Raw genomic sequence first — 25679 nt, forward strand, 5'->3', positions numbered from 1 at the left:
GCACGGTGGCTGCTGCAGGGGGTGTGGATGTGCCTGACAAGATGAAGAGCCGAATCCCTGTGGTTCTCCTGGCCTGTGGCTCCTTCAACCCCATCACCAACATGCACCTGCGTTTGTTTGAGGTGGCCAGAGACCACCTACACCAAACAGGTCAGTCCGGGGGCCCGGGTCTTATAAAAGAACCGGTGGGTTGGTGCTTGTGAGGATTTGTTGGCTGCTGTCATCATCATCATTGGTAAAACTACTTAGTATGTTCATTCACAACATAATTGGTGGCATACATTTCATCCATCATACTCAGAGTGACCCCACTCTTAGCCATGGGATGTGTGTACAAGTCATACCCCTGGCCATGGAGTTGGACACTTCTGCCCCACCACCTGACCTCACATTATGCATGAATGCTAAAAAGACACTGGACCCTTTATAGAACCTGTGCCTCAATTAGGGCCTCCCATCTGGGGCTCCCAACACTTACCTACACAGCCAGATTACTAGGTAGCATGTGCCTTTGAGAGCTCCTGTAACTCTGTGGGGAGTACCTGGGTGGCACAAAAAGTTAAGCTCTTGACTACTAGCTGAAAGGTTGGCAGTTCAAACCCATCTAGGGGAGCCTTGGAAGAGAGGCCCAGCAATCTGCTTCTGAAAGATCACAGCTTTGAAAACACTATGGAGCAGTTGTATGCTGTGCACATGGGGTCACCATGTGTAGGAATCTACTCAATGGCCACTAACAACAACAGCTACCTTATAGTAGGTAGTAAGAGATTTGCTAATGAGGATTTTGACATTTTCTCCTTTGGAGAATAGATCTTTGGCAGTTACAAATTAACAAGCTCGTATGCAGGGCATTTATAATACAGGTGGCTTGGCTTTAGCAGAAATATTTAATCAGCCAGAAATATTTAATCTGGAAATGTTTCATCTCCTTGACTTTCCATTTTATCATTAAGGGAGTAAAACGGCATTTGGAATCTGTGTGATTATTTCTAAAGAATATAAGTCATTTATATGTTAATGTAAGATATATATGAAAGTACTTATGTATTATGTGTTTATATACGTATTTTATATTTATGTATTTTCAAAAAAAAATTTGCCTTTAGGGGCATTGTTTTTATACCAGAATCAATTCCTATTTACTTTTAATTTAGGAAGAAGTTAGTAATTGTGTAACATGTAAATAATTTCTTTGGAGAAATTATATGTAAGTGTTAGTTTATTTTAAGGAAAATGTCTTTGTTTACAAAACACAGGGTTTTTTTTTATTATTCCAAAAGTGAAAGTGGGTGTTCACCCTCAGTAAATAAATAGCTCTTACCATGGAATAAAAAAGGCAAACAATCCAGTTAAAACCCGTCAATGGACGTTAATACGCAGCCTGGCAAAGAAGAAATATAAATGGCCAATATACTTGAGAAACGATGCTCAACATCACTAATAATGATCAAAAATGCAAAATAAAATCATGATAAACACCACAAGGTTATAAGTACCCTAAGGACAGCAACTGCAGCTGCTTGAGTGGTACAAAATTGGCACCATTAGTCTCCGGGCATACACTCATGCTCAGCAAATGTCTGTTGAGGGGGTGTTATGAATGGAATTGTGTCCCCCTAAAGTATGTGTTAGAATCCTAACCCTTATGCCTATGGATGCAATCCTACTTAGAACAGGAGTTTCTTTGTTATAAGTATAACGGAAGCGTATCAGATACAGAAGTAAGCATGTGGTAGGGGGTGGGAGGGTGGGCAGAAGATGCCATGTGAAGGTTGCCAAGAAACCAGGGAGCATCAGGACTACAGAACCTGCAAGAGATGAGGATCTTACCCTAGAGCCAGCAGAGAGAGATCCTACCCCTAGAACTAGTGCCCCAAATTGTGACTTGTAGCCTCTTCAAGTCTACAAAATATATTTCTTTCTCTAATGCAGCCTACTGTGGTATTTTTGTTACAGCAGCACTCAGTAACTAAGCAGGGAGTAAATAGTTTTAGCTTATGAGATTGGCAAAGATTAAATATTGACAAAATTCAGTGTTCCCAGGATAGTGAAACAAACACTCTTCTATGCCAATGGTGATAGGAAGAACGATAAACATCCTTGAAGGGCAATTTGGTGTTCTGTGTCAAAAAAAAATTCAAAATCCTGTACCCATACCCATAATGAGAAGAAAAATTAACCAATTGAAACCAAACCAGAACTAACACAAGATGCTAGAATTACCAGGCAAGGACATTAAAAGTTATTATAATTATACCCCGTATGTTCAAAAAGTTAAGTAGAGACATGGAAAATATAAAAAGGACCCAGATCGAGCTTTTATAGATGAAAACTACAATGTGTAAGATGAAAAATACCCTGGATAGGATTAACAACCGTTTAGACATTGCAAAAGAAAAAGTGAGTGAACTTGAAGATATAGCAACAGAAACTATCCAAAACAAAACACATAGAAAAAGAAGAAAAAAGAAAGGAAAAAAAGGAAATATCAGTAAGTTGTGGAATAGCTTCAGCAGCTTAATACACTTCTAATTGGAATCCTTGAAGGAGAAAAGAGGAGAAGGAGTGACAAAATTGTTTTTATTCTCCTGGAATCCAAATTTCTAGGTTCATGGAATTGGGGCACCCACCCAGGCCATTTGCCCCCTATGGAACTGATTCCCTGGAGTCGCCTTCAGGTCAAATCAACAGTTTAGTATGCAGCCTAGCAGAGAGTGTTTGCCTTAGGCATTGGGTTCTTTTGGAAGATTACCTATGTGCAGTCAGCTTCAGGAAGCAGGAACCCCAGGATCTGACTAGAGGCTGTTTTAGGGTGTATGGCATGTCCTTGGTGACTTTCTGTAACCTGCCCTGTGTTTTGATGCTATCTCTTGAGAAATTAACATGATAATGACTTATACCAAACTGAAAACCAAATCCATTGCTGTTAAGTGGATTCCGACTCATAGCCACCCTACAGGACAGAATAGAACTGCCCCTGTAGGGTTTCCAAAGCTGTGCTCTTTACTCTTTACGGAAGCAGACTGCCACGTCTTTCTCCCCTAGATCGGCTGGTGGGTTTGAACTGCCAACCTTTCTGTTAACAGGTAGGCCACTTAGCCACTGTGCCACTTTCTGTAACCTGCCCTGTGCTTTGATTCTATCCCTTGGGAAATTAACATAACAGTGATCTGTTTAACAAGCTAGAGAAGATCAATGAAACCAGTAGCTGTTTCTCTGAGAAAATCAATAAAATTGATAAACCTCTAGTCAAACAATTAGGGAAAAGAAAGAGGGAAAATACAAAATACTAGTATCAGGAATTAGAGAGATGACATAACTACAGATTCAACCAATAGTAAAAGGACAGTAAGGGAATATTATGAAGAATTTTCTGTCTGTAAATTTGACAGCTTCATTGGAATCAGCAAATCCCTGGAAAAGACATACAACCAAAGTTTACTCAAGAAGAAATAAGTAACTCGAATACGTCTGCACTGGTTAAAAGAAATTTAATTGGTGGTTTAAAAACCTTACTACAAGGAAAAAGGTGGCCTCATTGGTGAATTCTACCAAGCAGGTAAGGCAGAAATAATAGCAGTCGTATTTAAACTCTCCCAGTAAACGAGAGATGGGGGATAAATTCCCAACTCCATCTAGGAGGCCAGAATGACTCTGATATAAAACCAGACAAAGACGTGACAAGAAAAGAAAAGAAAACTGTATGCTGATATCTCTCATGAACATAGATTCAAAAATCCTAAAGGAAATTTTCACAAATCAAATCCACATATACATAAAAAGGATCCCATAGCATCACAAAGTGGAGTTAATCCCAGAGATACAAGATTAGTTTAACACTTAAAAACCAATCAATGTAATTTCATATATTAACAAACTAAAAAAAAAGAAAAAAAACATGATCATCTCGATGAAAAGGCAATTGTCAAAAGCAGTGGTCAAAAATACAAAGAAAGGCAGCTGTTAAAAGCCAACATCCGTTCCTGATTTAAATAAATAAATAAATAAAAACCTCTCAGCAAACTAGGAATAGAAGGGAACTTCCTCAACCTGATTAAAAAAAAAAAAAAAGATACCTATGAAAACCAAAGGCTTGTACATGTGTGCTCAGAGCAACCTTAATTATGGTGGCTGTAAACTGGCAACAATCCAAAAGTCCATCAATATGTGAATTAAAAAAAACAGATTTTGAGTTATCGGTACGAAGAAATAAATCAGGAGAATACTCAGCAATAAAAAGGAACGAATCAAATACATAGGTGAATCTAAAATAATTATACTGAAAGAAACCAGACCAGAAAATCTCCATACTATATTTCATTTATGTAAAATTCTAGAAAATGTAAACTAACCTACGGTGACAGAAAACAGATTGGTAGCTGGGGTTTGGGGGAGCAGCAAGGGGCAGGAGTGAGAGATTTCAGAGTGGCACAAGGAAACTTTAGGGGGTGATTCTGGTGTTGATTTCACAGGTGTATACCTGTCAAAACTTACCAAATTATATCCTTTAAATATGTGCAGTATATTGTCAATTATACCTCAATAAAAAATGTCAAATTAAAAAAATAAAAAGACTTCATAAGGTTGCTTCAGCCATATAAAAAAATATGATAAATTCTGTAGGACAAATGACCCAGTTCCTTTAACAAATAAATAGCAAGAAAGAGGAATAGGGAACTCTCCAGTTTGATGGGGATTTAGGAGATACATAAACCAAATACCTGGATGGTGCAAAGGGTTTACAGGCTCAGCTGCTAATCAAAAGGTTGGAGGTTGGACTCCACTCAGAGGTACCTCAGGATAAAGCCCTGACAGGTTCCGGAAAAAGCAGCCATTCAACACCCTGTGGAGCACAGTTCAACACTGACACACTTGAGGTCGCCGTGAGTCAGAACCAACTGGAGGGCTATTGTTTGTTTTTTAAAACCAGATGGACCTTATCTGAATTCTTTTTTAAACAAATCAACTACAAAATGATATTCATGAGAGAGTTCGGGAAATTTGAAGTCAGACTACATATTAAAAAAAATGGTATTAAAGAATTATTGTTTAATTTCAGGGCCAATAATAGTGTTACTGTTGTATTGAAAATAAAGTGTCCTTATCTCTTGGAAATAAAGTATGTACCCATGGGCCAACAACTCCACTGCTCAAAATTTATCCAAAGGCAAGTGCGTGAAAGGAAAAAAAAGAAAAGAATATTTCCATTCTGGGAAAAGAAGGAATGTATTCCTGGTATATTTTAAAATAATGTGGAAAATAATGTAAAATTTATTTCCAGGATATATATCTTCTACTCGACTTGATATAAATATCAGCTTGACTCCTAGCCACTGGGTGGCTTTTCCTGCCAACTCTTCAGACATGCTGCTGGGTTCCTTTTTTTTTTGTTATGTGGTTCATCATGGTGCAGAGTTGTGCTCTCTGGGTAGAATGAGCGGCTTCACAGACAACAAGATCAATAAACTGTACCGGAGAAGTAAGGTACTTGATAAAGTACTTGCAGACTCTTTAGCCTCTTGGTAAGGCTTTGGCATGGCCAATATTCCTAGTTCCCAAAGGTCATGGTAACCACAGCCATGCATAGGTAGTTAATCATATGGATACATTGTATATTTATATCATATAATTGCTTTTGCTAGTGATATTAACAGGTAGAGGTAGAAGGGCCTTGGTCAGGTCACAGATGACCTGAGGCACCTTCTTCCCTTTATTCTCCCTCATTCCTGTATGGAAAGTGCTGGGTCATTTTTGAAAGTCCAGAATGAATTCTCCTACCTGTGTCTTTGAAGGTCGTACATTGAGTTGACACTTTGACTCTTGACAAACATAAAGATGAATAAATTGCAACCTCTGCCCAAAGGGAATGCACAGTGTAGGTGGCAAGAGACACATGGTGTCAGGTGCTTGTGGCACCAGGCACAGAAGAGGGGCATCTCCCCATCCGGCAGTGGGGGGACATTTCTTAGAGGAAGCAACACCCAAGCTTTGACAAATATGGAAGACTTAGCACAGTTCGGGGGGCATTACAGGCAGAGAGAGCAGCATAGGTACAGCACAGAGGTGGGGGAGAATCAAGTTCCAGTATCTGGGAGAGAGATTAGGCTGGTAGGGTAGTGTTAGGGATTGAATTGTGCCCCCAAAAACATGTGTTGTAAATCCTAATCCCTATACCTATGATTGGAAATCCTGGTGGCATAGTGATTAAGAGTTATGTCTGCTAACCAAAAGGTTGGCAGTTCTAATCTACCCAGGCACTCCTTGGAAACCCTATGGGACAGTTCTACTCTGTCCTGTAGGGTCACTATGAGTTGGGATTGATGGCAACAGTTTTGGTTTTTATACCTATGGTAGTGGAGCCCTGGTGGCATAGTGGTTAAGACCTTGGCTGCTAACCAAAAAGTCAGCAGTTCAAATCCACCAGCCGCTCATTAGAAACCCTATGGGCCAGTTCTACTCTGTCCTATAGGGTCACTATGAGTCGGAATGGATTCAACAGCACCTAACAACGCCACCACCACCTGTGGTTATAATTCCATCTGGGAATGGGTTTTCTTTGTTATGTTAATGAGTCAATATTAGTGTAGGGTGTGTCTTATATCAATTTCTTTTGAGATATAAAAGAGCAGATTAAGCAAGGAAGCAAGCCAGCAGAGATGGGAAGGACAGATGCCAAGCCACATGGTGATCCCTAAGAAGCCAAGTAACAGAAGCTGGCAAGAGACAAGGACCTTCTCCCAGAGCCAACAGAGAGAGAAAGCCTTCCCCTAGAGCTGGCACACTAAATTCAGACTTTTAGCCTCCTAAACGCTGAGAAAATACATTTATGTTTGTTAAAACCAGCCACATGTGGTATTTCTGTTGTAGCAGTACCAAATAACTAAATAGGCAGGGAGGACCCAGGTCATAGATTGGGGGACTTTCTTGCCACCGTGAGGAATGTAAAGTGTGAATGTCAGGCATCATCTCCTGCCCATAGCCTTGGATGCTGGCCACTGCTCCGCTACCAACAGATGAACACTGAGCTGTAACCCGACCCGTCATCTCTCCAGGGACAGATAGCTGAACAGTGCATTGACTCTCCATTGGAATCAGCTCACCATTGAGGCTGGTTGGAAATCTGGCCCCACAGCTGACTCTCTTTTTGGTGAAGAAAAATAAATCTCCCTTCTGTTGGTGTATTTTCATGAAAACAACTCACAATTTTAATTCGATATTGCATGCATATAAATTGAATTAAACAAACTGAAGCAATTGGTTTAGTACCTTTAAATACAGATTAATAGCATCCTCCTAGTTTGCCAAGGCGCCCTGGTGGTGCAGTGGTTAAGCACTTGGCTGCTAACCAAAAGATTGGCATATGGAACAGTTCTAGCCTGTCCTATAGGGGGGCTATGAGCCGGGATCGACTCAACAGCAATGAGTTTGGGTTTTTTGGTTCCTAGTTTACTGAAGGAATGGTGGTGTAGGCTTTAAGTGCTACAGCTGCTAACCCAAGGGTAGGCCGTATGAATCCACCAGGCGCTCCTTGGGAACTCTGGGGCAGTTCTACTCTGTCCTATAGGGTCGCTATGAGTCAGAATCGACTCAACGGCACTGGGTTTGGTTTTTGCATTAGTTTGCTGAAGTAGCTCTAATTCCTGTTTTGTTTTCAACTCTTTCCCTTCCGTCAGGAGCACCCCTTCTTCAAACCACAATTGCCCTTCCTCTGTTTACTTCTTCCTTTTTCTCTTCAAACAACAACAAATCTTAAAAACTGACAGAGGCATTATCAATTATTGAAACTATGAACTACCTTTAGTTCTGTGATTTAAAAAAATAAAAACCTCTACGGCACTGGGTATAATGAAATAACTGTACATTAAATAAAAAAGAAACTTGTATCTGGACATTTTCACTGTTAGTAATACATGGACAAAGTCATACATACTCAGTGGATAAAATGTTGCACCCAACTTCTTTTTTTTTTTTTTTTTTAATAACATTCCTTTACTTGAAAGAATGTTTTGGACCAAAATATGGGCTGGTATGAATGTTTGGTGTCTGTGGAGTTTGTGTATTTTGTAAGCTGGTCCGTTAATCATAGGCACACCCTTGCCTTGTGCCGTGCGTGGTGCTGGGCTCTCAGGGGGAAGTCTATCAGAAGCTCCATGGATGAATTTGTGGAGTAGGCGTGGGCATTTTTAAAAAGTTCAATTGGGATTTTTATTTTTGTTTTGCAGACTTTTGACAGAAATGACACAGCTTAACATATGACTAGGCAATACCTTCAGACATACCTAAAACATTCATAGAATATATTGAGAATTCGAGCCTGCATCATTCTTAAGATGTTGGATGCATTCCCAGTTGTAAGTGGTGGTTTCTGCAACGTGTAGTCACAAACTCACTAATGGAGGTTGAATTAAATTTAAATCCTGTTTTCTGTTAGATAGACTGTTTGTTATATTGTTCTAGTCAATGTAATTTTACCATTGGCCTGTATTTCAACAGCAGTCCACTTGTATCTTCTTTTTTTTTTTTTTTAGTCAAACTTTCTGCCAGTTTAATGAATGCCTACTCATTTAACGACTGTTTAAATGAATCAGTATTTTTCATTTTATGTATTTAACAAACACTTGTCTCACCCTTACTATTTGCCAGTTAGAGTTCTAAGTGCATTGAATAAACTCATGTAATCTTGGTAACAGCCCTACGAGTGGGTACTATAACCCTATTTTGCAGACGAGGAAGCTGAAGCTGAATGAGATAGAGCCAGTTAGTGGTAGAACCCCAGAATCCATGCTCTTAACCACCTGCTGTACTGTCTCCATTTAATGAACAAATTCTTGTTGCATGCCTGTCTGTGCTTGGCACTGTGCTAGGTACAGGAACAATACAGGGAACAAAAGTGGGCTCTTTCCTTCTTGGGGCTTGTACTCCGGTGGGGGAGACAAGCATTAATCAAATCTCACAGAGGTAAAATCACTTCAGTGACAGATGCCACAATGGAGATGTTCCTGATGCTATCCACGTGGCAAATTTTACCTAGGCAGAGAGTCCAGGAAGATGTTTCTGAGAAGGTAAGGACTGAACTAGAAAAGAGTGATGAGGCACTTTTTAGGTACAAAGTGGGGTTGGTTGGGGCAAGGGATGCAAGGAAGAGCATTCGTGGTATAGAAGTGTGTGTGCAAAGGCCTTGTGGTGGAAGAGACTATGACCACTGAGGAATGAACAGGTCATGATGACCAGGTAGCAGGGAGCAAAAGGAAATGTTGCAGGAGGTAAGGCTACAGAGAGAGAAAGGAACACACCATGAGGGCCTTACAGGCCATTTTTAAGGCATTTGTTTTTATCCTAAGAGTCATGAGTTGTTTTTGGGTGCCATTGAGATCCTGACTCATAGCGACCCCACATTACAGAGCAGAACTACCACATAGGGTTTTCTTGGCTGTAATCTTTACAGAAGTAGATCGTTGGGTCTTTCCCCGCAGAGCTGCAGGGTAGATTCGAACTGTCAACCTTTTGGTTAGCAGCTGAGCACTTAACCATTGCACCGCCAAGGCTCCTAAGAGCCGTGAGAAGACCTGCACTTTACACACACACATATGCACACATACACACACACACGTGTTGGTGTATAGCATGTAGTTTGAGATGAGTGATAGTAGCTGGAGGGAAACCAGTTGAAGGCAGTTGAAGTAATACTTTTGACAAGGACATGAGGAGGCAGTGAAGAGAAGTTGACAGATGTGGAAGCTAATCAGAAGGTAAAATTGAACGGGCAATGGATTGGATCTGAAGGAGAAAAAAAGTGCTGCCCATTGAGAAAGAGAGGGTCCTGAAGGAGGACCAGACTTGGGGAACAGACCAATTCAGCTTCGGAAACGTTGAATTTGAAGGACTTGTGAGACATCTAAGAGAAGCTGGTGATTAGAGCTCAAAGGAGAATATGAGACTGAAGAGAGACGTGTGAGTCGCCTGTAGATGATAAAGATATCAGCAGGAGTAGATGAGATCACAGAGGGAGAGCTATAAGGAGAGATGAATCCTGAGGAGCCCCAGCAGTTAGCAACTCCACAAAGGAGGATAAGCTTGCAGAAGAGCCCAAGAGATCCAAGAGGTAGGAGGAAACTAGAGTGGTTTGTCATAGAAGACAAGAAAGAGGAGGGCTCTCCAGCGTTTAACGCTATCAAGAGGTCGAATTAGATGAAGATTAAGCATACCTGTGGAGTTCAGTAATATGGGCTTTGTGGCGATCTCTGTGGCCGAGGTTCTGTTGAAGCAGTGATACTGACAACCAGATTGACTCTGAGTTCAGGAGAGAATGGGGGGAGAGGATATAGAGGCAACTAGAAGAGGTAGAACGGAGTTTGAATGTACAAGAGAAAGGCGGGTTTGTTTGTAGCGAGTGGCAGAAGTGGCACACTGAGACCAGCAGCCCAGTGGAGCACACATGTCCTATTCACAGGGGATAACCATATCTTCTGAGTTTTCAAGAGAAGCTGGAAGTAGGAATTTTTATGCCTAAAATATTATTGATTGTTGCATTGTTTGGTAGGTGGAAACGAAATAGTCAACTGTAAACAAACATTCAACTCTAATAAGTAGGTTTCTTTCTCCCAGAGATATGGTTTAGCAATTCTGAAACTACTTATTATATGTCTAGAATTGAGCAAGGAGGTAATATCTTGTGGATAATGGGAATCAGATTTCTTGATCTTGGAGAAAGGAGTTACAAATATCAATAGAGAGAAGATAGAAATAACCCTGTGATATGGCATTGGAATTAGAAGTATGGGTGTGAACTCATGGATAGATAAAATGATAGCAAGATTAGATAGATAGACAGACAGACAGACATAGATCTGTGTATGTATACAGAAATGCATTCATCTATTATCTTAGCCCTGTTTGCTAAGAGGGCTTAGAAATAATTATACCCCAGTACAGAATGACTGGGTGGCGCAAATAGTTAAGCACTTGACCACTGGCCAAAAGATTGGTGGTTCAAATCCACCCAGAGGCACCTCAGAAGACAGGCCTGGAAATCTGCTTCTGGAAGGTCACATCCTTGAACGCCCTGTGGAGCAATTCTACTCTGCACACGTGGGGTCGCCATGAGTCAGAATCAACTCGACAGCGACTAACAACAACAACAGCAATAGTACAACCTAGTAACCAAATCTTGGTTTCTAAATACCATTCTTTACTAAAAGGGCTCCTTGGAAAAATGATTGGTTCCAGGGCTGGGACAGGAAAAGTACAAGATGAACCTAGAACATCTTGTGGTCCCAGAGAATAAGAAAGTACCGAGATAATAAGGACAAGTCAAAAGGACACAGGAGCCAACTTGAAGGAGATTTCCACTGGTCAAATCCAGAACAATCTGAGAGTAGAAATACCTGATGAAGTAAAGGATTATAAGTCATTAAATAAGATAATCCATGAGACTCAACTATATTAAATAATTAAACAAATAAATGGGGAAGAAGAGAAGCTTTTTTTTTTTTTTTAAGTAGAATGCCAGCTAATAGACAGTCACCATCCTGATTATTGGTTCCCATGAGATTCATGAACAGATTCTAAAACCAGTAGATTAGAATAACAAGATATCTGTATAGTGGAAAAATAATGCCTGACAATATACTTATTAATTACAAAGGAAAAAATAATAACTTTACAGTAGCATAGCCTGGCAGACACCACTTGGCCAAATGATCAAAGCTAACGTCACCAGTATGGAACATACTGACATCAAGAATTTCATGATGAGATACTCTGAGAAGAGCATGCCATCATTTTGGTGCTTTTCCTGACCGAAGTGCATAACCTGAATCTCGTCCCGAGGAAACATCAGATAAAATTCAATTAAGGAGCATTCTACAAAAAAATTGGCCTGTATACAAATGTACAAAGGTCAGCATTGTAAAAGACAAGGAGAGACTGGAGAACTAGTCCAGATTAAAGAAGAGCTGAAAGCAATTTATGATCTGGGATGTGTTTATTTACTGCTATAATGAACACCTGGAGCCCTGGTGGTGCTGTGGTTAAGAGCTTGGCTGCTAACCAAAAGTCAACAGTTCGAATCCATCAGCCACTCCTTGGAAACCCTACAGGGCAGTTCTGTCCTGTAGGGTCGATATGGGTCGAAATCGACTCAATGGCAATTTTTTTTTAAATGAATATTATTGGGATAGGTAGTGAGATATGAATTAGGTCTGTAGTTTAGACAATAATATTGTATCAATGTTCATTTCCTGATTTTGATCATTGTAGTTATGTAGGTGAATGTTTTTAGGAAATACGTGAAAGGATATATTGTGTCTGCAACTTACTGAACTGGTTCAGAAAAAAAATTGTGTGTGTGTGTGGAGAGAGATAAAGCAAATGTGATAAAATGCTAACTTCTGGGGAATCTGGGTGAAGGGTCTATGAAAATTCTTTGTGATACTCTTACATCTTTTCCCTAAGTCTGAAGTTATGTCAAAATAAAAAGTTAAAAGAAAAAAAAAGTATTAAATATTTAATCATTAAAGAAAAAAATTGCACAGTGTAGACCAAGTAAGACATACCTGCCGTCATAGATTTAGGGCGCAGCTGACCAGTTTGCAGCCTCCGTGAGGGCAGGAGGGGATGGGAGCCCAAGCCGAGATACACAGACTTCCCCAGAGACTGCTGCGCTTTTGTAACGGAGGGCAGAGGGGCAGGACGAGGGCAGATGTGGGGAAGTGGTATTTGGTAGCGGGGAGACAGGGGCGGAGAGGAGCATCAGGTCCCGTGTGCTAAAGCTGCGGTGTAAACTTAGGGTTTTATAGATCAGTGGGTAGGTAGTCTTAATCCCCATGCTGTTGGGTAAACTATACTTTAATATCAGCTATCATTATTATTAGCAAGCCCTGGTGGCATAGTGATCAAAGGACTTGGCTGCTGACTAAAAGGTCGGCAGTTCAAATCCACCAGCCTCTCCTTGGAAACCCTATAGGGCAGCTCTACTCTGTCCTATAGGGTCACTATGAGTAGGAATTGACTTGACGGCAACAAGTTTGATTTTGGGTTTGGATAGATAGAAGCCAAGGGCAAGGGTGTGATCAGGACCTCTCAGTGAAGAAGATACAGGAGAGTGTGGAGATATGGAGGGCAGAGTGGAAGAGTTTGGGAAGGTTGAACAACTGAGTCAGGACTGGGAAGTACGGAACCTTAGGAAAATGACCATGGGATAGAAGATAAGCACCTTATTAATGTATAAACCTCTGAGTACAGAAGGATTTTACAAAGATGAAGGTACAGTACTTCTAGTTCCTACTCTCAAAAAGCTTTGAAATCAAATGGGGCAAGTGGAGAGACTGGAATGAGAAGAAGTACTTTAATCACCAGAATAATGGCAACGGACAACAGAGCATCACATGAGCTAAGATGACTGAGGGAGATTGTGTAAGTACAAGGGCTGAGACACAGAATGTGTTCAATGGTCAGGAGGTACTACTATCTCTATCATTACCGATAGGAAACTGAGGCTCGGACAGATTGTTGCCTACACAGCTAATTATGGGGGGGATGCGGGGTCTTGTACCCAGGTCTCTGACCCCAAGGCCAGTGTTCTTCTCACTGCCCCATGCTGCAGAGATCCAACAGCAGGCTCTTATGAGACCCCCTGAGCTTGCAAGTCCCAAGGACAGATTTGGTGAGAGCAGAGCCTGGGTAGACTAGCAGAAAGTAGACAAGTTGTTGAGGCTTGATCTTTGAGTCTGAAATGCCAAGTAAGGCATTTAGATGGACTTTAGGTGAAGGGGAGTCATTGAAGTTCTTTAAGCAAGTGGCCCACTGGGTGCCCACCGGGTAGGGTCTTGGATGTGGAAGGAACCTTGGTTTACAGCTCCCACAGCCTGCCTTCTGGCACATGTATCCTCAGAGAGCCTCTGGAGGAGCAATTGCTAGAATGCTCTCAGCCACCTGTACCTAGATAGCCAAGGCCCCATCCAGTGCCAGGACTCACTGACTCAGAGCCTGGGCCCTCTTCACCAGAGGTAGCAGGACTCGCCCCTTGGGGGCAGTTGTGCAGCCCAGGACAACTCCACCTGCCTGCATTTCGGTCCAGCATGCATTTCCCATCTTGTTGTCAAGGTGATCTTGTGAGACCTTGTCAAATGCCTGGATAAAGTTCCGCACTCATGGCTGCTATTTGCCTGCTCATCTGGAAAAACTACTGAATAGGGAAATGACTTATTCTCAGTGAAATCTTGCTAGCTCTGAGCAGTCATCACTTACTCCAAGTGCTCAGGAACTGTCAATCTCAGACTCTGCTCCTTGAGTTTGCTCTGGGTAGAACTCAAGCTCACAGACTATAGTCTCCGGAATTTATCCTCTTTGCTTTTTCTGTAATTGATTCAACATGTGCTTCCAGAAAGGATGGCACTGGTTTCTCTAGGCACATGGAGCAGGAACGGGCACAGATCTGCTACTGGCCAAATCTCTGCCCTGTCCTACGCAGGGTTCAGGATGCTGAGCGTGTGGCTGGCAGCCTGCCTAGTGCACAGATGCTACCTAGCCTTGGCTTGGTGCCCCACCATGCTCAGCTCTGACTTGGTGGGTCCTGGGTCCTGGGATTCTCATGTATCCTTCTGCTTTCTTTTGGATGCCACAGTGCACAAGAGAAACAACTGGCGAGTGTTGAAGCACAGAGAAGATGCTGCTCCCCTCCCTGGGAAAGAGCACTGACTGGCTTTGCACCCCACCATGATGTCTCCCTAGCTGCATGATCTTGAGCAATTTACTTCACTTCTCCAGCCTTTGTCTCCTCAACTGTAACATGGGAATAATACTTATCCTTGCAGGGGAAACTCTGGTGGTGTAGTGGTTAAGTGCTATGGCTGCTAACGAAGAGGATGGCAGTTCAAATCCTCCAGGCACTCCGTGGAAACTCTATGGGGCAGTTCTACTCTGTTCCATAGGGTTGCTATGAGTCGGAATCGACTTGATGGCAGTGAGTTTTTGGTTTAACCTTGCAGGGTTATTTGTTATAAGGCTTAAATGAGGTGCTGTACACGAAGTGCCTAGCCCATGTGACATGTCCAATAAATGTCTGGTCCCTTCTCTTACATCCTGAGATGGCCCCCAACTAAAGCATCCCCCCATTCCTGTGGCCATGGCCAGACAGGTTAACATAATATTCTCGTCCCTATGCATGGAAGTAAGAAAACCACAAAACAGTCTCTCCTGTTTTCTTTTTTGCCCTTTCTTGATACTTTATGATGTTATTTCCTAACGAGCCTGCTCCACGTGCTTGTGGCATCCCAGATTAAATTGCATCGTAAAGATAACAACTTAGTCCAGAGCCTTGTCCTTTTTTTCCCTTTGGACAACCTTGAGGAGGGGAAAGATACTTTATGGCTCCCAGTTTTTCTTCTCAGCAACTTACATTTTAAACTGAAGCATATTTATTGCCATATCATTTATGCCCACAGTTTTCTCTGTGAAATGAAAGTGTCTGATCAGTGTCCAGCATGAGGCATATGGTGCTGTTGCCACCCCTGCGATTTTAATTTTGATTCTCTGTTACACAGTGAATATGGAGAGAATTAAATGCATCCTGATAAGGGGATGCAGTATAATCGGAGATCGGGGGGAAATTAAGCTGTAATAATTCTATTGGAGGCAGCTACAGCTCCAGTTCTGAGTCTCCTGAGCTTTAGGAGATACCAGCAGACCATGAGCTAATATTATATAAGCTTAGCATGTTACTCTGCTCTTGGGCTCACACAGACATTTATTAATCAAGTAGAGTGACTTTAATATATATTCATGGGCAATTCTCCAGCCTGCTCTGAAAAACTGTTTTTTTCCACATTTGTAATTTAAAAGATTTTTCTGGAGGAGATGGATTGAAGACTGTTGAATGACTCCAGCAATTGTTTTGGACTGAGATCATTTTCTCTCTATCAGGTGTGGCTTTAAGGGTCTGAGGCTGCTAAGAGTTACATTCCAAATTCTTTCAAAAGGAGGTGGTTCTCTGCTTTCATAACAAATCAGCGTTTTTCCTTATCCTTATACGTCTGCCTTGCCATGTGGTCTAAATGGAACAGATCTTGAAAGGGTCTCTGAGGAAGCAGTTTCTATGGGCTGTGTTCTCAGGCCAGACTCAGACTGCTCCAGACGGGGGGAGCAGCCTATGAGTTTGGCATAAACACCACGTCCTAGACGAGGGTGCCTCATAATGAGGTCCTCGGACACTTCCGCAAGACTTGCTCTCTGTGCTTCCACTGTCTTAATACTGCTGATCCACACAGTACTATAAAAAATGAGGAGCCGTTACTCATAGTCTCATAAACTATGAAATCCCTCCCACACCCTTCACTTTACCCCTCAACCAAATACAAAACGAAAACCAAACCAAACCCACTGCCATCAAATCAATTCCAACACATGGTGGCCCCCTTTGGCACAGAGTAGAACTGCTCCATAGGGTTTTCTGGGCTGTAATCTTTATGGAAGCCAATTGCCAGGACCTTCTTCCACAGCACTGCTGAGTGAGTTTGAATAGCCGACCTTTAGGTTAGTAGTTGGTTGCAAACTGTTTGCACCACCCAGGGACCTAGAAAACTAAAGCCAATGAACTTACTGGTTTTTCGTTTTCACTTATTTTGTTTTACTCTGCTTTATTCTCAAAAAGAGTTGAAGTTTCAAACCATGCATCTAACAAATGACCAGTATCTAGAATATACAAAGAACTCTTAAAACTTAATAAAACACAAACAATCCAATTAGAAAATGGACATGAAGAGATATTTCACTAAAGGGGATACACAAGTGGCAAATAAGCACATGAAAAGATGTTCAACAACATTAAGCAGGACAGAAATGCAAAATAAAACCACAGCAAGGTATCACCGTACACTGTCAGGATGGCTAAAATAAAAAATAAAAAAAACACTGACACCAGATGTTGGTCAGGATACAGAGAAGCTGGATCACTCGAAATTGCTGGTGGACGATAAAATGGCACAGCCGCTCTGGCCAACAGTCTGGCAGCTTCTTATAAAATGAAACATGCAGCTACCACACGACGCAGCAACTGTACTCCTGGCCATTTAACCCGGAAAAAGGAAGACATGTGTTCACACAAAAACTTGTACACAAATGTTTATTACAATTTTATTCATAATAGCCCAAAACTGGAATTATTCTGAGTGAAAAAAGGCAATCCTAAAAAGTTCCATTTTGTATGACTCCATGTATATAACATTCTATTCTTGAAATGACAATTAATATAAATGAAGAACAGATTAGTGGTTGCCAGGGGCTAGGGGTAGGGCTTTGAGGATATAGAAACCTGGACCACCTCCAGATGTGATACAATTTTGTAGAACTAAACACACACACACACACACACACACGAGAGCATGTAAAAATGATGACATATGAATCAGATCTGTGGATTGTATCAATGCCAGTATCCTGGTTGTAATAGTGCACTGTAGTTTTGCTAGATGTTACCATTTTTACCATTGGGGGAAACCTGGTAAAGGGCACGTGGGATCTCTGTATTATTTCTTTCAACTGCATATGATCCACAATTGTCTTAAAATTTAAAAATTTAATTGAAAATACAAAAAAATATTGAAACAACATACTTTATTAATGTAAGGATGAAGGGGTAAAATGAGGAGGTAACCTTGTCCATTGGGCCTCATCCATGCCAGAGGTTTTCAAATGGAGTCACTTCATCTTCAAAACAGTCCTGTGAAGTAAGTATAATATCTCCGTTTTATAGGTACCTGCTTTGTGTAAGGAAACTGGGAGCCCTGGTGGCACAGTGGTTAAAAGCCATGGCAGCTAACCAAAAGGTCGACGGTGCTACTCCACCAGCTGCTCCTTGGAAACCCTATGGGGCAATTATACTCTGTCCTGTAGGGTGGTTACGAGTCAGAATCAACTGGATGGTAACAGGTTTGGTTTGGTTTGGTTTTATAAGGAAACTGAGGCCTGGACATGTGAACTATGTTGCCTGAGGTGCTCCTCCACTCCCCTCTCCCCAGCAAGTGAAAGACAAAGACCAGATCTCCTTGAGAACAAAGCCAGTACTCTTGTCATCTTATGACTACAAAGCCAGTGCTTATCTCCCCAGGGGGCACTCCATCTTCTGAAAAACCCTGTCTGGTCCTCCACCTGCTGCTGCCGTACCAGCTAGCCTGGCCAAATGCCCTGAGGGGCCATCTCCAGAGTTAATATGCCAGGGCCTGTGGCCATCTTTGTCTTCCGAGTGGGAAACCCATTCTGAATCAGGAACCAGCACTTGGCTTTTTTGCTAAGCAGACCATAAAGAGAGCCCAAGCAAATAGCATTCAGAAAGCTCAGACCAACATCAGATAAAACAGTGAAGTAAAATCCCAACAGCACAAAGGGCATTAATTAAAAGGAATTGAAAAAGATGTGTCTGTATAAATATTTCTACAGATGGGGTTGTCAAGGCAGAGTTAGACCTTGGGGGAGATTTATGAATTACTAATAATTGTAGGGAAAATAAATCTATCTTAAAAGGACAAAATCATTTAAGAATAGATTTTATAAGCTAATGAGATTGGTTACTTACAGGGGGTGGATGGAAACGGAGTGGAAAAAATGAGGGCGTGGGAACAGGAAGAAGCTGGGATAAGAGTGGGGAGACTCTTCCTTGAGTGTACCTCTTTTTATAGTTCTAACTCTTTGAACCATGATGTCACATACCTTTACCATTAAATACATAATTAAAGTCAACCAGGATGTGAGGGAAACCCAAGAGGAAATACCAAACAGTGATAAATGAGCCTAGCTGTGTTACAAATGAATACATAACCACAATGGAGCCACTAACCACAGTAACTTTGGAAAGTAGTATATTATGACTGGGAACTGGAAAAATAAAAGACAGAAAGACCTGTACATAAGTATTGTTCTGTAGTTAGTAAATTGTTTTTCACAGGGGATAGTTAGTAATTTTGAGCTACTTTATGTACATCCTAGGATTGAAAAAAGGAGTAAATTGTTGTAGATAATAGAGCCAGGTTTCTCACTGTTGAAGAAAGGAGTAACAAATAAAGAAAGTGGGGAGGCTAGAGTGAACTCTGTGGTGTTGGCTGGGAATCCAAGGTATCAGTATGAACTCATGATTTCTAGGATATGTACCTGGATGGATAGTCACAGAAACAAATATAGAGGTATGTGTATATACACGTGTGTCTTCTGGAAAAACACGAGATTGATGCTTCACTAGAAATTGAAACAAGAGTTTTATTGAAGGAAAAAGACAAAATCATTCTGCAAAATAGACACACCAGCACTCAAACAAGAGGCTACTGCGCATACTCTGCCGACTCACAGGGAGAGCAGTGAGGTATTTATCAGGCACAGCAACAGCGGCTCCATATCAAAGGGGTTGAGGGGTACAGGGGAAGGAAAGAAAATTTACAAGGGATTGTCGAGTTACAAACTTGCCTAACATCCATTTCTAGCTTAACATCAATCTCTTGTTTCCCGATACAAATTGACTAAGGCAATATTTCTAAAGCACACCATGTAAACATATGGGGGTTTACTGATTGATTGTAGGCTGGGTGAGCACTAGTTGGAGTCTTTGAAAAGTAAAAGTCGACTATTTGAATAGGAAGGAGATTAGATCAGCTCCCAGCCTGAAGCCTTTTGAAATAAAAACATTGCCCAGCCGGCTAAGAGGGAGTAAGTTAGCAGCTAGGCATTTACTGAGAGTAGTTAAGATAGCAAGATTATTTACATAAACTAGGGCCCGGATCTCTATACTCTGTAACACAAGCAATCAGAACTTCCACAGGAAGCCAACTTGTCTTGTGTAGAAGGCAGAGGCATTCTTCAAACCTAGCTGCAGCTTTATTTAAAATAGAATTTCAGTTTAGGTCTGGGATTAGCCATTTCAGTCATGCTAAGCAGCCCTAGTCTTAAGGTTTCCTTATATATATATATATATATATATATATATATATATATATATATATATATATATATATATATATATATATGTGTATATATATATGTATATATATATATACCCAAACCAAACCCACCTGATATATACAAAAAAAAGTTGCCAATAAATGACTCCAACTCTCCAACTCATGGCAACCCCGTGTGTGTCAGAGTAGAAATGTGCTCCATAGGGTTTTCAGTGATTGGTTTTTCAGAAGTAGATTGCAATGGCATTCTTCCAAGGCATTCACCACCAACCTTTTAGTTAAAAGCCAAGATTGTTAACTGTTTGCACCAGCCAGGGACTTCTATATATATTTTATGAGCATATACTCTAAAATATAATTCCATAGATATAGGTATAGCTATAAACCAAACAACAACAACAAAAAAAATTCCATCGAGTCGATTTCAACTCATAACGGCTCCATAAGACAGAGTAGAACTGCCCCATGGGGGTTTCCAAGGAGCATCTGGTGGATTCAAACTGCTGACCTTTTAGTTAGCAGCTGAACTCTTACCCAGTGTGCCACCAGGGCCCCAGGTATAGATATAGGCAGATATATATATACAAGCATATATGAGGAGCCCTGGTGATGAGATGGTTAAGTGCTCGGCTGCTAACCAAAAAGTCAGTGGCTTGAAATGATGAAGTGAAAGAGCTGAACAGAATATTTCAATGAGTGGCTCAAGAAAACGAAGTACAGTATTATAATGAAATATGCAAAGACCTGGAGATAGAAAGCCAAAAGGTAAGAGCCCGCTCAGCGTTTCTCAAGTTGAAAGAACTGAAGAAAAAAATTCAAGCCTCGAGTTGCAATATTGAAGGATTCTATGGGGAAAATATTAAATGACACAGAAAGCATAAAAAGAAGATGGAAGGAATACACAGAGTCACTGCACCAAAAAGAATTGGTCAATATTTAACCATTTCAGGAGGTAGCATGTGATCAAGAGCCTGTGGTAATGAAAGAAGAGATCCAAGCTGCATTGAAGGCACTGGTGAAAAACAAGGTTCCAGGAATTGATGAAATACCAATTGAGATGTTTCAACAAACGTATGCAGCACTGGAAATGCTCATTGGTCTATGCCAAGAAATTTGGAAGATAGCTACCTGACCAACCAAATGGAAGAGATCCATATTTGTGCCCATTCCAAAGAAAGGTGATCCAACAAAATGTGGAAATTATGAAATGGTGTCATTAATATCACACACAAGTAAAATTTTGCTGAAGATCATTTGAAAGCGGTTGCAGCAGCACATCGACAGGGAACTGCCAGAAATTCAGGCCAGACTCAGAAGAGGACTTGGAACAAGGGATATCATTGATGATGTCAGATGGATCTTGATTGAAATCAGAGAATACCAGAAAGATGTTTACCTACGCTTCATTGACCATGCAAAGGCATTCTACTGTGTGGATCATAACAAATTATGGATAACGTTGCAAAGAATGGGAATTCCAGAACACTTGATTATGCTCATGAAGAACCTGTACATAGATCAAGAGGCAGTTTTCCAACAGAACAAGGGGATAGATACTTCATGGTTTAAAGTCAAGAAAGGTGAGAGCTGGGGTTGTATCCTTTCACCATTCTTACTCAATCTGTACACTGAACAAATAATGTGAGAAGCTGGACTGTACGAAGAAGAACACTGCATCAGGATTGGAGGAAGACTCGTGAACAACCTGAGATACGCAGATGACACAACCTTGCTTGCTGAAAGTGAAGAGGACCTGAAGCACTTACTGATGAAGATCGACTACAGCCTTCAGTATGCATTACACCTCAACATTAAGAAAACAAAAATCCTCACATCTGGACCAATAAGCAACGTGATAAATGAAGAAAAGACTGAACCTGTCAAGGATTTCATTTTACTTGGATCCCACAATAAACGCCCATGGAAGCAGCAGTCAAGAAATCAAATGACGCATTGCATTTACCAAATCTGCTGCAAAAGACCTCTTAAAGATGTTACTTTAAGGACTAAGGTGAGCCTGATCCAAGCCATGGTGTTTTCAGTCACCTCATATACATGTGAAAGCTGGACATTGAATAAGAAAGACTGAAGAATTGATGCCTTTGAATTATGGTGTTGGTGAACAATGTTGAATATACCGTGGACTGCCAGAAGAATGAACAAATCTCTCTTGGAAGAAGTACAGCCAGAACGCTCATTAGAAGTGAGGATGGTGAGATGACATCTCGCATACTTTGGACATGTTATCAGGGGGACCAGCCCCTGGAGAAGGACATTGTGCATGGTAAAGTAAAGGGTCAACGAAAAAGAGGAAGACCCTCAACGAGATGGATTGACACAGTAACTACGACTATGGGCTCAAACATAACAAGATCATGAGAATGGCACAGGACTGGTCAGGGTTTCCTTCTGTTGTACATAGTGTCATTACGAGTCTGAACTGACTTGATGGCACCTAATAATATACGTATGTGTATATATGAGGAGCCCTGGTGGCACAGTGATTAAGTGCTTGGCTGCTAACTGAAAAGTCGGCAGTTCGAACCTACCAGCTGCTTCATGGGAGAAAGATGTGGCAGTCATAAATATTTACAGCCTAGGAAACCCTATCGGGCAGCTCTGCTCTGTCCCATAGGGTCACTATGAATTGGAATCGACTGGACCACAACAGGTTTGGTCTGGGTTTTATGTATGTGTGTGTGTGTGTGTGTGTGTGTGTGTGTGTGTGTGTATTTTCTCTCTCTGTCCTGTAAAAGATCCTAGAAGCCACAATATCACAGGAACAGTGAGCACAACTAGCCCCCTTGGTTTGTAAGTGCCATTCTTCAATAAGAGAAACCAGGACTCCTTGGAAAAATGGTTGATTCCAGGACTGAGGCATGGAAAGTATGAGCCTGAATATCTTATAGTTCCAGGAAGCAAGGAAGTGCTTAAGAAATGATGAGGCCATGTCAGAAAGACACAGGAGCCAATTTGAAGGAGCTCCCATGGTGAAAATCTGGCATAATTTGAAGAACAAAATATATAATGATAGTAATGGATTATACCTCACAGAATAAAATAAACATCAGCGAGTCCATACTGGTTTAAATAAATGATTGAATAAATAAATAAATTCAAGAGAAAGGACAATTTAGAATTCTGATTTATAAGGTAGAAGGAATGATGGAAATAGAATTTGGCAGTAACAGTGATTGTAGGTAGGCATCAGAGATGGGTGTTAAAATTAATACGCAGACGTATGATGGGAAACAGGATATTTGCATCAGCTCAAAGTATCTCACCACCAGGTACTCATTAATTACAATTACAAAAGGAAACATAGCAACTTGACGGTAGAGAAATGTGCAGACACCGCCTTAGCCAAGTGATCAAAGTAATATCGCCAGGATTAAGGTAAGTCAGCATGCCGTATCCCCTGACGTGATGCATTTCTGGAGAAGGGCACAGCATCACTTCTGAAGCGATCTTGCCTAAAGATCATAAATTCAGTCTAATCAGGAGAAAACATCAGACAAACGAAATGGAGGAGCATTCTACAAAATAAGTGGCCAGTACCGTTTTAACACCTCCAGGTCGTGAAAGATCTGAGGAGCTGTCCCAGATTGGAAGAGACTAGGAATACAGGGGAGCCCTGGCGGCTCAGTGGCTAAGAGGCTAACCAAAAGGTCGGCAGTTCGAATCCACCAGCTGCTCCTTGGAAACCCTATAGGGCAGTTGTACTCTGTCCTGTAGGGTCACTATGAGTCAGAATCAAGTCAACAGCAACAGGTTTAAGCTGGGCTTACAAAAAAAATTTTTTTATTGTTATGACTAACTACAGGGATATTTTTATAAAAAATAATAAATTTCTGCTGAAACACTGCACAAAAATTTTATAGAACAGTCATTTTGGTGTCACCTCCTCTGACTGCACCCCCTTCGCCTCCCCTAGTGATGGCACTGACTAGGAAGAGAGGCCTGGTGATCTACTTCCAAAAATGAGCTGAGGAAAACCCTGTGGATCCAACAGTCCACTCCCATTGTGCATGGGGTTGCCACATGTCGGGGGTCAACTCCGTGGCCGCCAGCAACGGGTGGATGATGGCACTCACCTTTTGAGATTGCTGTGAGGGTAGAAACCCTATAAACATCAGCACAGAGACTGGCACCTCCTGGGTGCTGAAGGAGGCGTGGGTGATATGGATGATGGTACCTTAGAGCTAAGTGCCTCTGGCTGTAAATTCAGCCCAGCAGCCTCCGCCAGGACAGGAGCCAGCATGCCTGATAAGGTTCGGGCCTCAGTGTGTACGCTTAGAGTGAAGCCCAGCTTAACACTTTTGGGGAGAGTCCATTACTATTTAAAAAAAAAAAAACTCTCTGGGTGTATGTGCAGAATATACCTGTTAAATTTACATATATTTGTGTATTTTCAGGTTTAACAAGAGGTACATTCTCAAAGTGAGCATTTAAAATATCAAGATGGGTAATGAATGAAATAGAGGAGAAAGGATTGCCGGCTGCCTGACCGGCCCCTTCTGCACTGCCCTGAAGGAATCATCCCCAGCCTGTCTCTCATGACCCTTGGCAGCACTGGAAATGCTTGGAAAACTTTACAAGCATTCTTGAGCCCTGCTCAGGACCTAAAGACACTTTATAAGCTGTAGAATAAGAGCAGGATGGCTGGCATTGCCTTGCCCACAGCCCTGCACACAGCAGCCCCTCATTGTACACCTACTACATGAGTTAATGAGAATTTTGCCAAGAGTGGTCATCACTGCAGCATTCATATTTTACACCAAATTGTTTTGCAGTCAGTGGTCTTTCAGGTCTCTTTTCTACCCTTATTTTTCAGTGGACTTAACATCTCCTCTGGGGTCAGGCTCAAAAATTAGCACATGAAACAAATCACGTATCTTTAGTACCCTTGTTGTTAAGTGCCATTGAGTTGGTTCCAACTCAGAGCCATCCTGTGTACAACAGAATGAAACATTGCCCGGTCCTGCGCCATCCACAAAATCGATGATGCCCTCTCCGTTGTTGCGGAGACTGTGTCAATCCATCTCATTGACGGTCTTCCTCTTTTTCGCTGAAGCTCTACTTACCAAGCATGATGTCCTTCTCCAGGGGCTGGTCGCTCCTGATAACATGTCCAAAGTATGTGAGACGAAGGCTTGCCATCTTTACTTCTAAGGAGCATTCTGGCTGTACTTCTTCCAAGACAGATTTGTTCATTTTTCTGGCAACCCATTGCTATTGAATCAATTCCAACTCATAGCGACCCCACAGAACAGAGTAGCCCAGAACAGAGTAGAGCTACTCCATAAGGTTTCCAAGGAGCTGCTGGTGGATTTCAACTCCCAAACTTTTAGTTCATAGCCAAGCTGAACCACCAGGGCTCCATTCTTCAGGCAGTCCATAATATATTCAGTATTCTTCAGCAACACCATAATTCAAAGGAATGGATTCAGTCTTCCTTATTTATTGCCCAGCTTTCACGTGCATATGACGCGATTGAAAACACCATGGCTTGGGTCAGGCTCCCCTTAGTCGCAAGGTGACATCTTTGCTTTTTAACATTTTAAAGAGGTCTTTTGCAGCAGATTTGCCCAATGCAATGTACCTTTTGATTTCTTCTTTTTTTTTTAACCTGTGCTTTAGGTGAAAGTTTACAGCTCAAGTTAATTTCTCATACAAAAATTTATACAATACTGTTTTGTGACATTAGTTACAATCCCCACAATGTGACAGCATACTCCC

At 41.4% G+C, this 25679-nt stretch overlaps 1 protein-coding gene across 2 annotated transcripts in view; it reads left to right on the forward strand.

Moving 5' to 3' along the window:
• NMNAT3 (nicotinamide nucleotide adenylyltransferase 3) overlaps positions 1-25679 on the forward strand; it is a 125996-nt gene that overhangs the window by 62897 nt on the left and 37420 nt on the right. For both annotated transcript variants that reach the window (XM_049867401.1, XM_049867402.1), the window contains exon 2: positions 1-150. In XM_049867401.1, coding sequence (XP_049723358.1) covers positions 42-150 — 109 coding nt within the window. In that variant the 5' untranslated portion in view covers positions 1-41. The remainder of the gene's footprint in view (positions 151-25679) is intronic.

The sequence above is a fragment of the Elephas maximus genome, chromosome 23 (genome assembly GCF_024166365.1).
Source record: "Elephas maximus indicus isolate mEleMax1 chromosome 23, mEleMax1 primary haplotype, whole genome shotgun sequence".
Lineage (NCBI taxonomy): Eukaryota > Metazoa > Chordata > Mammalia > Proboscidea > Elephantidae > Elephas > Elephas maximus.